This window comes from Macrobrachium rosenbergii, chromosome 55 (genome assembly GCF_040412425.1).
Source record: "Macrobrachium rosenbergii isolate ZJJX-2024 chromosome 55, ASM4041242v1, whole genome shotgun sequence".
Taxonomy (NCBI): domain Eukaryota; kingdom Metazoa; phylum Arthropoda; class Malacostraca; order Decapoda; family Palaemonidae; genus Macrobrachium; species Macrobrachium rosenbergii.
The window spans coordinates 72,007,599-72,024,927 of record NC_089795.1 but is presented as its reverse complement, the minus strand read 5'-3'; the positions used below and the strand labels follow the sequence as shown (position 1 = coordinate 72,024,927).

General features: G+C 33.9%; 1 protein-coding gene across 1 annotated transcript in view; it reads left to right on the top strand.

Moving 5' to 3' along the window:
- Positions 1–17,329, top strand: part of LOC136835405 (diuretic hormone receptor-like) — a 285,624-nt gene that overhangs the window by 239,810 nt on the left and 28,485 nt on the right. The window contains exons 8-10 of the mRNA XM_067098895.1: positions 2,196–2,360; positions 10,879–11,046; positions 12,066–12,232. Coding sequence (XP_066954996.1) covers positions 2,196–2,360; positions 10,879–11,046; positions 12,066–12,232 — 500 coding nt within the window. The remainder of the gene's footprint in view (positions 1–2,195; positions 2,361–10,878; positions 11,047–12,065; positions 12,233–17,329) is intronic.

Below are 17,329 nucleotides of genomic sequence, written 5' to 3'. Positions count from 1 at the left end.
ATCTTCTCCTCTCACGCTCTTTGGATATTAAGGACCTCTCTTTCTCACACCTGCAGCGCATCTACCCAGCACTTTTATTCTCCTCTTTTCCTCGGAAGGTTTTTCAGTTATGAACAAACAAAATATATTGATCCATGCATAAATATGCATACCCATCGTCGCGCACTGCAACACCGAGTTTGGTGCATGAACTGAATACTAGGTAGAATTGCTGCAAGCTAGATTTAATACTAATGCGTTTTCCATAGTATAAACAAACAAACAACACATTTATACGCACTGTTCTGTCTAACGAGGGCCGCAATCATGCTGAAGTGTTTGCCATACAGCTGTAAGATCAACTTGAGAAATGTGTGCAGTAAGATCTGCATTAATTAATGGGCTGAATGGAAATTCTCTCTCAACTATGCCATTACCTTCATGAAGTGTTTTGCCCCATCTGAAGACTTCTGCTTAACACGACGAAGTTTACTACCGCGAGATTAAACTGCAGTATTATTTACATTATATATTAATAAAATAAATACGAATGTAGTGTATGAAGGGACACTGGAGTTTTGTAATATTTCCTTACAGAAAGAATAAATTATGGTTTGTTGTTGTCAATCAGTACTTGTATTACTTGATCTTTTTATTTCAACGATATTTTTCCTCATTATTATTATGCGAGTAATTTGCCCTAAGAATGTTAACTCTATACAAAATTTTCTATAAGTTTTGATCATAGTTTATCCGTTTCGAGTTCTTATTAATTTTATTCTTTTTTATATGGAAATGATCTAATTCCAGTTTTTCTTCCTTTCAGCCCTCCTCTTCCAAACATAATTTTTACATTATGACTTGTAGTTTACCACGACTTTTTCTACTTTACTTTAATGACTTCCAGCTTCCTTTGTCTAAATCTCCATACTGATGATGATGCATCATCGCCGCAATTCCACGATGAATGATCTCTCGTGATTGCGATTCCATCCGTCATTAAACCATCTCTTTGATGTCCACAACGGTCATCCTTCCATCAAACGGCATTAAAACATATCTTTAGTGAGCTAGTATTTTCATAAAATACAGTATTTTGTTATGCATTGAAATCTTAAAAAGAAAAAACAAATAGCATCAATATCTGGTGCGGCTGGAAATGGGTCACAATGTGACATGAAGGTCAACTGTATAGGAATGAGAATATAGAATATAATATAGAATTTAATCCAAAGGCCAAGCGCTGGGACCTACGAGGTCATTTAGAGCTGAAAAGGAAATTTAAAGTACAGGAGTTTTAAAGATGTGACAGGAGGAAAACCTCGCAGTTGGAAGAAAGAATATGAATGGAGGTTCAGTAAAAGGAATAGAAGGAATTGCAGCTAGGACGCTGCAAAGCACCTTAAGTAATGCCTACAGTGCACCGCATGAAGCGCAGTGACGGCGCTACCCCCACTACGGGGGTGTAGGAATGAGTGATCAAATCTTTGGTAAAATTCACGTTTTAAAATCACATAACTAACCAACCGAAGAACTCGGACGAAATATACAGTAATTCTTTTTTGGAAGGTGTAAGGTAATGAATAGTCTATAAGCACAGCATCGCTATCGACTGATAAGTGTGAAATCTGTAATCAATGGAAGATAAATGAAAGCAACCTGTCGCTGCGATCAAAACATACTAAATAATGAAATGGAAAAATCTGATACATAACGTAAACACAAAGAAACATATCGACTCGTATACAATATAAATGTTATTGAAAAGACATGATGCTTATCGCTGAGTAATTGATTTAAATGTTCTCCTTTTCTTACCTTCCATGTATTTCAATATTAAAACTATAACCACGACCATATTTATGCTAATACCATTGTAGCTTTTCATGTGCTCCTTTTCTAACCTTCCAAATATTTAAACAAGAAATCCATAAATAAAATATATTCTATTTGCTGCGCTTTTTAAGTCTCCTGCTCTAAACTTTTCAAATATATCTTCATTACAACTATAACATTCAACCAATTTCTATTAATATTTTCCATGTCCTCCCTTCCCAACTCATGTATTTATCCTGTCAATGACCTTTCATGTATTTTAACATACAGTCTATAATTAAACACAAACACTTGCTATAGAGCAATATTAAACCAAACTGAATATATATTTGGGTAGTGTTGTTATTGTTTTTTCATGGCCTCCTCCTGTGACCTTTCAGCACGCTGGGGAGGTGGAAGTGGCAGGCATGGAAGAGCTGGACATTGAGGGCTTGTGGTCCAACGTGTGTCCGTTGATGGCAGTCAGTCACGTCGACTGGATCCAGAAAGTGGCCGTCCTATTTCTGCTCTCGACCAATATCATCTTTCTCTTGAGAATAATGTGGGTATGTGATCCCCCCTTTTTTTATTATCCTCAGTAATGTTAATGTTTATCGCACAATTCATTAGTAGTTTAATCAAATTTTAATATATAGTTTGAGTCTATATTTACATAGTGGTTGTGTTCTAAGATCTTCCTTTAAAGAACAATTTGATAACTATTCTCCTCATGAAAGTTCCCATGAATGGCTATTTATTAATTTCCATTCGTCGTTACTCAACGTTTTCCAAATATATACAGTATTTCACTATGAAATGTGCTTAGCAGGTACAGTATAAACAAGATGAACAAGTTCTTGTTTATTGTCCTATTTCACGTAATTTCAGCAAACGTTGATTTGTAATGGATATTCTCTATAACTAATCCTGATGAAACAGTTTTACTCGGGCATGCTTTTATTGAATAACCGGAGAACTGAAATTTATTGATATGAATGAGTATCACTGACCATGCATTATCGAAACAATATGAACCGTAAGTGAATCATCCCATAACAATTATGCAAAACGTCACAACGCGTTTGATGAAAATACGTCAGTTAGATCAAAATATGTTTTCCACCGGCAGGGGGAGAGAGCGGCTGATGAAACGAATCCAAAATGAAAATGGAAAACAAGGACGAGATTTCATTTTTGCGATGAGCTTGGGAGGTGCTGGAGAAATCAGTTTAGGTTTTTTTCAAGTTTAACCCTAATTTAATTTTCATTTCTTAAGAAATGAAAACTTCCTGCATTAATAATTTTTTGTAATTTCATTATAACTGCACAAGTAACTTTAAATTTACTGCAATATGTACTTTAGGCTATATGCTACTCTTACGAAAAACAGATCAAATATAATATAACTATAGCAACTTCCTATTCTCTTCGTAAGGTAAATATTATAGTTTTTATCTATACCACAGCTTTCATCTGGACTAAATGGTATCCCCGGAAAAATACTACAAAGTTGTATCCCGGAAAAAAAAAATACTATGACAAAATTAAAATGTTTCGTATCACGCTTCTATTTTCCTCTCTGACCTCCAGGAAAAAACTGATCGAACCATACGATTAGAAATTGCATACCGCGATAGGTTATGATGTTCAGAACGAGTTAATCATCTGGACGATAAGACCTAGATACAAGACGAACAGTATACTTCCTTTTTTCGTACAAAGGGATAGAAAGTTTGGAAGACTGTAATCAAATAAAAATATCTGGTCACCACTCAGGACCATATATAAACAAGAATCATAAATGATCATATCCAACACTCCTTTATATATATATATATATATAGAGTATATATATATATATATATATATATATACATGGTATAGATATATATATATACACACAATCATATACAGTATATATATATACATATATACAAATAATAAATGGATGATCATTTAATAACACACTTCATACTTATGCATAAACCAACAGAATGACAAGAAAAAGTTATATTAAATTTAAGGGTTCAGGTCTCAAAATAAATTTCCAGTAAACTTCTAACGGGGTAAATTTTTGCAAGCATGTACAGCATGCAAAAGTAAAATAGAAATATCATAGTTTGGATCAATTCCCAAGGTTCATTATATACCACCCTTACCTAATGATTCTCCGTACATCACTCGTCTTAGATTACTCATGCTCAAACTGGTATTATGAGATGACTCTCATCGTCTAGACTTGAAAAGAGAAATTGGACTTCTAAGCATTCTCATACTGATTTATTATTAGTATGTCAGTGTGTTAACTAGTTTATTTTATCAGTAAACTGTTGATTTTTATATACAATTATATACAGTAATATATATATATATAATATATATATATATATAATATATATATATATATATATACATACATACATACATATATTGCGTTCTTGGCATCATGTCAAATAACGATAATTTAGAAATTGAGAAACTAGTTGACAATGACATACTGACATATAAATATATATTATTAAATATATATATACTGTATACTATGTATACATATATATTTATATATTATATATATAAATAAATGTACGTACTATATATACAGTATATTATAATAAATATATATATATATATATATAATAAATATATATATATATATAATTATAAATTAATTCTATAATAATATATATTTATATATGCATAAATAATGAGCGACTCAACTCATTCTTTGTTCTTTCTCACGTTCATGAATGATGAATAACTGGCTTTATTTTTTCGCATGTTAATTTCTGCTTTTAAGGCAAACTGGCAATATGGAAAGAGAAGGTTTGGTGCGATGCATTCTATTCCTATTGTACTTATCTTTCCATGGTATAAATCATAATCCGTGTATATAATTTACACTGCTAAAAACAAAATTGTGGAAGTTACAATTTACCAAAACAAAGTATTTTTTGCCTTCTAATATTTTTCATCTACCTCAGATCAGGACTACAGGAAGCTACCATTGCTCTAAGAACTTTACATTGATAAAAATTATGGATTAGAAAGAATTACGATTTCAAAGCCAGTGAAACTGACTGTGTATGTCCTGTCATAGTTTGCTATTTCCATCGAACAGATTTTTTCTTTTTGTTTTGAATACCGTAACTTTCCAGCGGTTAACAATCCAAAAGCTCGTTTTCGCTACGGAAGGCCGTTTTCCCAGATGGAACCAGGCCCAAAGGAAAAAATAAAATAAAATATTTTCCCGTGGGGTCGGAGGGTCACTGTGGTTCCGAGTTTATTTCAGAGCTCTCTTGGGGGATGACCCTATCCATAGCAGGGTTATCAGGTTGAATTGGAGTTATACGAAAAAGAAACAGAAACATTGTGACAGAAAACAATTTATTTTTATTTTCATGTTTATTTTCTTCACCGAATGTCAGGAAAACTAAATTGCATGCAAGGCATTACAGATATTTCATACGAAAGTGTGAAAGACAATTCCGAGTCTTTTTATTTACGTACATATGAATCCAGAAGCTTCACAAACCTTGTGAAACATATCTGCATATTCAGTTTGTCTAAGAGTTGCCGTTTTGGCCAATTTGTTTTGCAGAAAACAAACCCCAATTATCATATTAAGCAACAGGGTAAATACATAAACGTAATGCAGTAAAGATTTGTGCTTATGCAGGCATCTGCGGCCATAGAAGTTTCCGTTAAGTATGTATACACCCATAAGTTGAATGTAGGAATGGAATGTAAAACTTAGGCCAAAGCCCAAGCGCAAAAGTTGCAGTTTGCTGAATGAACAGAATAGGCCTTCGTGAAAGTATCATCAGGGCGAAGAGCAGTTCCCTTTGGTTCTACTTTAATATCCTACGGTAATGCTTCCATTAACGTTTTATTACTTTTTACCTCCATCCTTCATAGGTACAATATTTATGTTGGTCTAAGCCTTTATACGACCACGCACACACTCACTTTGTTTACTGGTTTAATGTTATTTAACTATGCCACTATCTTTTGTATACACATATACACAATTTTATATATATATATATATATATATATATATATATAGTATATATATATATATATATATATATATATATACATATATGTATGTATATATATATATATATATATATATATATATATATATATATATATATATATATAGAGCTATAGAGAATAAGAGAATAAGCAGCACACGGTCACTGCCACATACATACTTACTAGTAACTTATCAATCTTGCAAGCACCCTCACACTGAATACTGATGACCCTTGTTTCCAATGCCTCCCACCGTCTCCCTTGTACTTTCTGGGTTTTTCTCTCCTACTGGCTTCCGAAAAATACATTCTTTTCACCAACGTCCTCTATCTTTTCCATATGGTCAGACCATCTCAATACACTCTGATCCACATCCCTTCACTTATGCTAACCCTTTGACCACTTTTATATTTCTCATTCTTTTACTTCATACTCCATGTACTACACAAGTAATTAACGTCAACAGCTTTTATCTTCTTCCTTTCATTACATTTAATACCAAACTTCAGTTCCAAGAAGGGTAGCTAGGTGAACAACCCCTTCATATATGTTCATTGGCAACAATGGAAACTCCAGGTCTCCTTCAAACTACTGTAGACATCCAGCTTCCTTCCTTGCTTCCCCTACTCTATCACTCACCTCTTCTCTCATCTTACGTTCATCCATTATATTTACACCAAAAATAATTATCTCAATCAACCACTTCCCCTATTCCATAATCTACAATACCATTCATTACCTCAACTTCGCGGTTGCTATCTATAGTCAAAACCTCACTCATGCTCACATTTACTCTGAATTTTCTTCTCTTAGATACACTTTTAAGATGTATACTATATATACTTGCCGTTTCTATTCACTATCTCTAATTAGTAAAATATAATCTTAAATCAGCAAATATTAGCCATTCCACAGTCAATACATGATCCATTTTGCTGTCGCACAACTTTCAAATAACTTCCTATGCCATTCCTCTAACTTTTCACACACATATATATACACACACACACACACACACACACACATATATATATTATTATATATATATATATATATATATATATATATATATATATATAATATATATATATATATATATATATAATATATAATATACAAATACTTATATTCTTATGTTTGATGCCAACAAAAAAGGAGAAAATACTGAATTCTGTTGTTGGAAATCGCATGTTTCAACAAAAGAAGATTCAAGAATAAATGGCAATGAAGTAAATGAAAGGTTAAAGAACACTGATTCTGGATTTTAAGTAAAATACGTTGTATCTGATCAAAAAGTACTGATGAAATTTAACAAGCTTATCATAATGTGTACATACCGTAAATATGTATTCCATAGAGAACCTCAATGATACGGGGGTAAAAAAATTTCCAAGCTTTCAGAGGCCAATCTTCAACCGTTTTGTATATGATGTTCTCTCTTCCTTCTTATCAAATTCACTTGTCTTAATTTCATTTGCAGCCAGAAGGCAACCACTAAAACTTGCACGTCTATCTATTCAATCTTTCAGCTAAAACCAAATAATATACAGTACCTCCAGCCATCCCTCGTTACAGTAATTACGTACATCAATTTGATCCTCCTTCTAATGCGACTCTCACAATCTAATAAACTCAATTCATACACATCTTTTTCCATTGCACACTTCTGAATATTCTTCCTTACAAACCACATACTTCCACCAATCACGGCTCTATCCAAATACAGTTATCACAGATTGTTAATCCTCTACAAGACTAACTCCATATTGGCTTCGTGACAGCCTTATCTACAGACACCAGCAAGTATTTCACTTGTCACTTACGTTTGCATTTTTTAAACTACTAAACACAGCCATCACTTTATTTTTTTTTTCAAAGTCAATTAAACAAATTCTACTTCTCATAAATACACACTTTCCTCCTTTTCCATTTCTGCATCATATACACTAATTTTTTTTTGCTGCCTTATTATCTGTCTATCTATCAATCTATCTGTCTACCTATCTATCTATCTATCTACAAACATACTTATATATATATATATATATATATATATATATATTATATACGTGTGTGTGTGCATACTGTACCTTTGAACCACTTACTCTACTTACTATGAGACTTCGTGATTGACAATCTAAATGGAAAAAGAAACAAGGGAAAGAAAAAAGTCTAAGTGTGAAGCGCAGCCGCATATGGGAAACCGCTGCAGAGGCATGATAAATTGATGCCGGGAAGGCAGATGGAGACGTTTAACCTTGTCAGTGAATTTCCATTAACGTCGCCGATATCTGAGACTGGCACGGCTAGGATTGTGAGGTTCTCAGCAGGGGAAAGGACGAACGAAAGAAGGATGAGGACGATATCTCACCCAGTGCTTATCATGATGACGGCCGTTACAAGAATGGTACACCGTAAGAAGCTATTGATTAGGTGATTTAGCAATGGAACCCGGGACCCCTAGGAACACAGCCATAGACGCAGTGAAACAAAGTGTTTTCTAAAATATTTTACCTAACGAAAGCGGACAATTTCACGTAAGAATTCTAAGATAATTTATTAACATCCACATACATTCCTCAGTCAAGCTACTCCGCAACTCTAGAGGCTTGCAGTCTCATTATCTAAGATAATAAGACTATCAAGATGAATGATACATAACCTTGATGCCATCGTGTTTATTGCTTTCTTGTGGGTATCTGACATCTACTTTGCTTTCAAAAAAAGTTTACTAACTAGAAGGTATTAAAAACCACAGCACACTAATTACCGTACGTTCTTGCAGTACAAAGAATATGACAATTTTTACGCTGTTCATAATCAATAAAACTTTTGTTCATAATCAATATAACTTTCCTTAATTCTTCTATATAACTCAATACAATTGCTCCTTTACCTGCAGAACTGAAGGAATGACGCAATGGATTTATGGATTTCATAATTGTTAGACGAATCTCAGTAACCAGGTGTCGCAAACACAACGGTCAGAGACGTTGGTTGGATAGTGTTCTGTGAGAGGAAAAAAATATACTTTTCGATCACTTAAGCATTCGCTAACTATTCTGCAGTGGTATTAGCAAAGGTGGTGTGTTTCATACGTGACGAAAATGCCGTTTTAACTGATGGCATACTAAAGGAAACAGGTAGGATGCACTTTTCAATACTGTACAAATAAACATTGTTAAAAATATTCTTACGCCTCCAATTCTTCGTTTTGTAGAATTATCGAGATGCGTTTTGTTTTGTGTCTCGATAGCATTTTCAATTAATGAAAATATACCAACTGGGTGCACTGAACAACCTCAAAGTACTTTATAATATTGAAGATTGCCTGATTATGCGAGGACGGAAATTGGTTCAAGGATCGCGTAGCTGAGCAAGATATTCATCGAGCGTCAGGAAATTGGAAGTTGATTACACAGGAAACTAATGAAGTCAAAGTATAAAAATGTTTAAGTAGAAAAATGAGCATATGGTCATATGACGTCAGGGACTGCTGAATTATTAAGGACTTACCCGCCTCGATCGGTGCCATATACGCCGCTCAATCTTTCCCTTTTTGGGAACATTACGTTTTGTTATAGAAGAGAAGGAACTTAATGATATTACTTAGTAATCACCGTCACCGTTATTAAAATATCTTCAGGATCTTGGATCACTGAGAAACAGCACTTCCTTACGATCGTGGATTCCTTTCAAAGCTCGTCACTCATGGAAATCGACCAGTAATGTAAATATAAGAGTATTTTACCGAAGCACGATTAGTTTATGCTTGGTGTGCATATACACAAGTGGCGTTGAAAGAACGTTAGACAACATGGGAGGATTTAATTCTTTATATATATATATATATATATATATATATATATATATATATATATATATATATATAATTACATGAAACCTGACAGCAAAGAACTCTTTACGGACGAGAATGAGTGAGAATGAAGTATCTTGTGTGGCAGGGACAGAGAAGTTTTTAAAGTAGAGCTCCTTTGAAAAGTCTACATCCGATGTCTGGACCGAGTAGTTAAAGTTGCACAGTGTGTGCGTGTGTGTGCTTTTTCCAATATCTTTTTAGGAGAAGAGAGTTCGAGGCAAGAGAGATCATATCGTTCTTGTTGCAATATCAACACAGTAGCGTGGGAGTTTCTCACTCTTCATTATAGTACCCTGATTCCTTTAAGAATACTAAACAGCTACATGGAAAGCGAGCAGAAAATTCTATTAGGATGAATGTTATTCATTGCGATACAACGTCTTGTACAACGCTATGTGTACCCGACAAGTTTACAGAAGCACTCATAGAAATTTCAAATACTGTAAACTAAGTTTTTATTTCACAGAATTTTCTAATGTATGACGATTCTCCAAGTCGAAATTTTCTTATATTCTATTTCTTACTTTGAGACACTTAATACCAATGTTTCAACTTCTTACGAATTTAATTAATTTTACCTTTACTTTCTTTTTTCAAATAAAGCCTTCATGGAACAACGATTCTCCCGACTGTCTTTTCTTAGACAAATGCTTTTTCCAACACACACACACTATATATATATATATATATATATATATATATATATATATATATATATATATATATATATATATATATATATATATATATATATAATGTAAATATTTCAGCATTCCAGTGTCCTAAAATTACTGCTATTACTATAGCATGAGACCTACCGATACCTGAATTTATGAAGCCAATGTAAATTGATATCCACTGTAGCAGGAGCTACTAGCTGAGGTTAAATTCGTAGAATATGCAGGGAATACTAACTAGCCTTTGATCTCTTATTTAGTGGGACGATCTCGTTATCTAATACACTGTGCATATATAGCTCCTCATTTCTCATTAAGAGCCAATTACTTCCTTTTTATTGCTAGGTTCATATCAAAATGGCTTTTTCACTTCTTCGAATCATGCTCATCAATTTCTTTTACTTTCCTAAGGACATGCTTAGCAAAAACAAAACATTCTATCGTGCTGAATATTGCAACTGGTTAGCAATCCCTTTCCTAATTTCTCAGGTACTTATAACAAAGCTGCGCTCAGCAAACAACGTTGAGACGCAGAGGTATTGGAAAGCGACGAAGGCACTACTGGTGTTGATTCCTCTTCTGGGCCTCACGTACATGTTATTAATCATCCTGCCGAAAGAACTGGAACATGTCCAGGCCATCTTACTATCGACCCAGGTAAGGAACTTCGATAGTGTTACACTTTTGTTCCTTGAAAAAAAAAAATTAGTTTTATCTGCAAGAATGATTCACGGTGTCATGTTATGTTTAAAGCCTGTTAGCCATTATGGTTAATAAGACAGCAACAGGGAATTTTATAACCACCAGGGAGAGGAATCAGAAAGTTTTTCCTTCTGGGATACGATAAGATAAGTTGCAACAGTGATTTTCGCTGTATGACCCTGCAATCTGTACCTCAGTGCTTGGGGTCTCCTTTTAAAGATAATTTACTGGCAAAAATCCCATACAACATTAATGTAATTTCACCGTTTGCACTACGACCATGATCTCTGGATATAATATCCACAAGTAACTTGATATCGCAATTTACCTACCTCATGATAATTTCCTTTCTTGCTTTATGTAAGCTTTGATATTATCCTACAAAGTGAGTGTTTAGTATTATAAAATTAATACTAAACACTCACTTTGAAGGGTTTATTCTAGGAATGTTATAAAGATGCAAACTAGTACGTACTTGCACTGGTACTTATTATGCGCACATGAGTGAGCGCTTTGGAATGAACCTGCTATACATCACTTTAAACACACTTTCTGGTCAGGTTAATGTACGTTACCTATGGAATAAATAAAAAAAAATCTGACTAAGCCTGGTAATGAACAGGTCATCGATATTTTTCAACATCCATAACTGTACAGGATATCTCTAGTGACATAAAACGGAGTTAATTAAGCCGAATAAATAAATACCCTAAAAATTACTTTCAAGACGGAAAATACTACATTCATTAATCTTTAACTATCGTTAAGGCCTTTTATATTCATATTCATTTCACCGTGGTGTGCCATTAATTCTAATGCTCTGATGAGTCCACTATTCGTCCCGGTTATAGGGTTTCCTTGCTCATTTTTTTTTTCTGTAATTCAATGATACCTAAGTTTGAACGCGACAGTCTGCGTAACACATACGCATACTAGCTTATGAATTAATAACTGAAATTTCCTCCTACTTCCAGGGATTTTGGGTGGCAGTGTTCTTCTGCTTCTTGAACAGTGAAGTGCAAAACAGCATTCGCCACCACATTGAAAGATGGAAAGCGGAGAGGGGGATGATCGACCCCCGGGGAGCTTCTGTCAGGCTCTCAAGGGACGGATCTCCCAGACCAAGATTTGGTTGCTCCAGGTAATTCCGTTTTCTCTATTACTTTTTCTGCACCCAGTTCGGGATGCTCTCATCAAGGACTAACCAAATATCTCCGCTTAAATAATGCTTGTTTGTATGATCAATAAACAAAATTACAATAAATAGATAAAACTAAATATGCTCGCCTTAAGTTACACTCCTATTTCGTAACAAGAAAATTATAAGAAACAGAACATATGACTACTCATTAACCAAGTCCTCCTTGTTTGTTGCATTAAAATTATAACGAGTAAAAATAAATTGGATTTCAATTGAAAGTGTAGTTTGGTATAAATTCACAGACATAGGTATTCGTGCATATATATACATATAAACATACACAGACACGCACACACATTACATATATATGCTTGTGTATATAACATACACACACACACACACACACACACACATATATATATATATATATATATATATATATATATATATATATATATATATATATATATATATATATATATATAACGTAGTGTATATGTGGAGCCAAAGGTACATAATTCGATTTGTAGCCTTCTTTTTAATGGTACCAATTACTTTAAGACATGTTGCTACATTTCTGAAGGCACTGACGCCATATCACTTAGCAAAGGGTTGTAGATCCCTTGGGAGAGGACATGACCCGTCAGTGGCAATACTTCTTGTCTTGGAGGATTCCAAGCATTACGCTGTTGGAATTACAAATATTCTTCAAGCTGAAGCAAGACATTCGCCAAAATTTATCTCTATCATGCAGTCCATTCTACATACAGTTTTAGACCCAACAACAAATGTGCTCTATCAACAGGATATGCATTTGACAAAAATTATAATGATCAAAATATAAACATTTTCCTCGTAATTTGCCGAAAATAAAAGTAGTAGGGAAAAATCGCTTCTTATAGGACGGGACTTAGAAATTACACACCGAATCCCGTTATGTGACAATACTTTCAATCGTTACCTATCATCAACACATGGCGTACTTTGCTGATTAGGTATTTGTCCTGAGTAAGGCAGAAACTGATGTTTTAACAAAATCGCCTGTGTGAATTTGTCTGTGCAAGTGTAAGGGTCTGCGAAATAGGAAATATCACTTAACTGCTCTTAAAGTACAGAAGAAAGACAACACGGAAATATTTGTTACCTTCATATTTTTGTAAGAACCCTCACCTCTAAAAGTGCTGGTGCTACAGAATATATCTGTCGTACACAAGTGTCTTTCCATAGAGATATAAATGAATAAAACCGAGCTGAGAATCAATGACAAGTAGAAATGGACAGTTATTCAGTTCTCATTTTTACCCAGTTCTGATTAACTGGGTAACAATGTATGAAAAGTTAATTCTAATTTAAAGTCAATTAACTTTATGTAGTTCAAACGACCTTAGAACAGAAAAGTAAACACACATTCTAATTTACGAAAACTAAAAACATTCTTCAACTTTCATTTTCACTAGTGCATTATTCCGGCTTTTACAGGTTGGTTCTATGTTACCAATTATATACTTTTCTTCAAGAATATGAAACACTTGCACCTGCACAACTGTTGTACGACACGTAACTTATAGTTATTTTGTACCCGTTAGGAGGTTACAGGTGGCGGGGGGGGGGGAAGACTGTTTACTGTCGTTGCTATGTTTATTTTTCTTTATATTGATTCGTGAAAGAACATTAGAATTTTCTCAGTATTTACATTCAAATTCATACAGGAATGTGCATTCATTAAACGGTATTTATTTCATCAGGTATACACATGGCTTTACAAATTCCAGTATTAACTAACATACTATGCAATGTGAGGAGGGTAGGGAAGAAGAGCTTGAATCAGAAGCTAATTTTTACTTATGGGTACTGTTCTTTTCATCAGCCTGAAAAAATCTATTCCATATATTTATTTCCGTTTTGAATTCTGCTGACTATTCTTCACTCTCCCATACTGCAAACCTCGTTTGTTTTTAGTCACTAATTTTTAGTTTATCCTACAATTTGCTGTTTCATTCATTTGTACATAAGGCTACATGTCCTCATGGCATACGGTTACAGGTCTTGAAACCATCCATTTTTTTTAATTATGACCAGGTCAGCAGGGGTCAAATCAGTCAAGGAGGGGCGTCCTTCTTCAAGTGCTTTTCAGAACGAAACTCATTTATGAGGTGCCGCAATCAATCCCCACTCGTGGGTTCTGTTCTTTAATGGAGTCGAGATTACATACATTCACAGAGTATTCTGTTTATAGAAATATAATGAATAAGCCGTATAACTTAAATAAATTTACGAGAAGTATTTGTATAAACGCTATATAATAAGTGTATATGCATGTGCCTTTCGTATACACGTACCATCTAACACAGCAAAGCATTAATTTTAGTTCGTATTTGTAAATGGCACTGTCACTAACATTTGGATTCAGGAATCTATGACGTAAACACACGCACACGCACACACACGCACACACAAACACTATCCCGTAGCCACAGAGTACCTTACCAATAACAATTATTGGAAAGGAAAAACATACTTGAAAGAATGTTTCTCAATAAAGATTCAGTTAAAAAAGTGATGATTTTTCAGAAAACGCTGAGATTATCGCCGAAGAGACACCACTGTTTTAACAGTGAAAAGAATGGAAAAAAATTAATAACGGTTGTTAATTAAAAACGAAACTGAAAAGCTGAAACATTATTTTTCTTTGAAACGTTTCGTGACATTACCTTAAAAATACACTGCATAAGATTATCAGTAAACGTCCATGAAGTTTAACCTAATTTTCAAAAATCAAGCAATACGATAATTATTCACCAAAAATCAAAATATAATGGACAAAATTACGAAATAAAAACTCATCATCTTAACATTAATTTCGTCAACAGTTTCATGTTTCTCTGAATGACAAGAGAGAGGAATGACGGCCCAAAACTACCTCGGAATTTCAAGACGTGTGTTAATTAACTTCTCTTCCTATGTGATAATTTCGTCACTTGGATTTTGATTGGTTAAAAAAGGACTGCACAGGCAAATCATAGAACTGAATTACTCAGCTACGAAGGCCACGTAGTTTCACAAAAAGGGGAGTGGTGGATAATTAAGAGGGAAATATAAATCAATATATTTTTCTTACAGCACCAAGCAGCAGCTAACAAACAGGACTGTGATCGCAGTGAATAAATCTGCATCAGGAGCTCCGTTACAAACTGATATGGGTGAAGCTTGTGATCTTTCAAGACAGTATGGTATTTAGCATAGGTAAATCAAGCTTACAGCGCACACATATGAAACAAATGTGTAACATTCGTTATTATGTGCTAAGTAAATTAGCAAAAAAATACTCCACAAAGTGCACGGCACATCTTATTCTATCACACATACTTTATTTTACCCATTACGTTTGTTTTGAAGGACCTTTCCTGTAAATACATATACGTTGTGTACATGTATGCATGCACGCACATCTGTACGTATGGAACATATAAATAATCTGACGAAACACAGCTTAAATCAATGAAGCTAAAAGTTATATGAGAGATGCAGGAAATCCATTTACAGAAGCTGCCGTTTATTGGACAACCGTGATCATTCTTTTTTCACTCTTTTTTTAAGCAGCTTTTGGATGTTGTAACTGGAAAGCCACGCTCCATATCATACTTTTACACTAACATTCTTTTTGTGAACAAAAAATATCTCTATGAAACTATGCGTTTTTTTTATACAAAGCAGCATAACAAAAGAATTTCAAAAACTTTTTCATGGTGACATTTAAAGTTGCCATAAAAAAAGATCCCGCTTGTATTAATAATAAGCCTAATTTCAAGTATTCCACTAATCTATAAAGTCTTATCGTAATTCAAAGTTTGATAATAAACTAAGAATACCAATTGCCATACATGTGAAAATTCGTCAAAGGTTGTTTCTTGTATTAAATAACGTGCTGACCTAAAGTTGCCTCCAAAATATAAATAGAAATACTCAATATTTTTTATAATTTTTTTCAGTACAGTGAACTAAAAATCATAACTCTATAGGAGTAAATACATTCCAAACACTATGGAATGGAAAGGGTAATTTAATAATCCTCTTGTCTTCCCCAACCCGTAAACCGATTATTGCCTAAAACCTCACCGTTCTGCACGGAAAGCCAGTGACCATTATTTTCCCAGGCAATCTGTCAACCCCTCCTCTCTAGAATTCCGTGAGGTACACTATGGAAAACTGCAACCGCTGGTGATTAATTTGAAAGATCCTTCCATTATACCTAACAATATTTTACTGCTATATTTTATTTAAAGTTTTTTTTTATCTTTATAAAAAAAAAGACCGACGGGAGGGCAGCGCTATTCTCATATGTGGCCTGGGATCTGAATGTGCAATAAAGGGTAGAGAGACAGAGGCGTATGCAATCCAGAAATCTCCTTGAACAAAACCCAGAGCAATATTTATGAAACCAGAGTTTGGTAGCGACCTAGTGAAGGCGAGGCAGTAATTCACATGGGCGTAACAGCCGGGTCATTTATTAGACAATGTTTATCATTCAACTTTTTTTTATTATAAAAACTAATCAGAGTTACGGTTGCTTTGGATTTGTCGGGTTGTGGTTAACGAGAACACCTCAAAATTTCAATAAAGTGTTTGTCTGCATTGTTCAGGAATCAAAAATGAATATCTAAAGTAGTGTCAAGGGCAAAAGTAAAAAATAAGAGTAACGTTCTTATTACAATACGCTGAGTAAACCATCTTTCCGCTGGTATCGTTCCCAGGTTAATAGTTTCACTAAATTTATATATATATATATATATATATATATATATATATATATATATATATATATATATATATATATATGTATGTATGTATGTATGTATGTATGTATGTATGTATATATATATATATATATATATATATATATATATATAGAGAGAGAGAGAGAGAGAGAGAGAGAGAGAGAGAGAGAGAGAGAGAGATATCCATGCACCTTTTCTATTGCATAATGTTCTTGCAGTGACCGAATAATGTTCTTGCAGTGACCGAGAGTGATTTTGCGCATTCGTAACTATATCTCTCTATACGAGTATAAAAGTGACAGAAGATTATTCAGGAAACAGG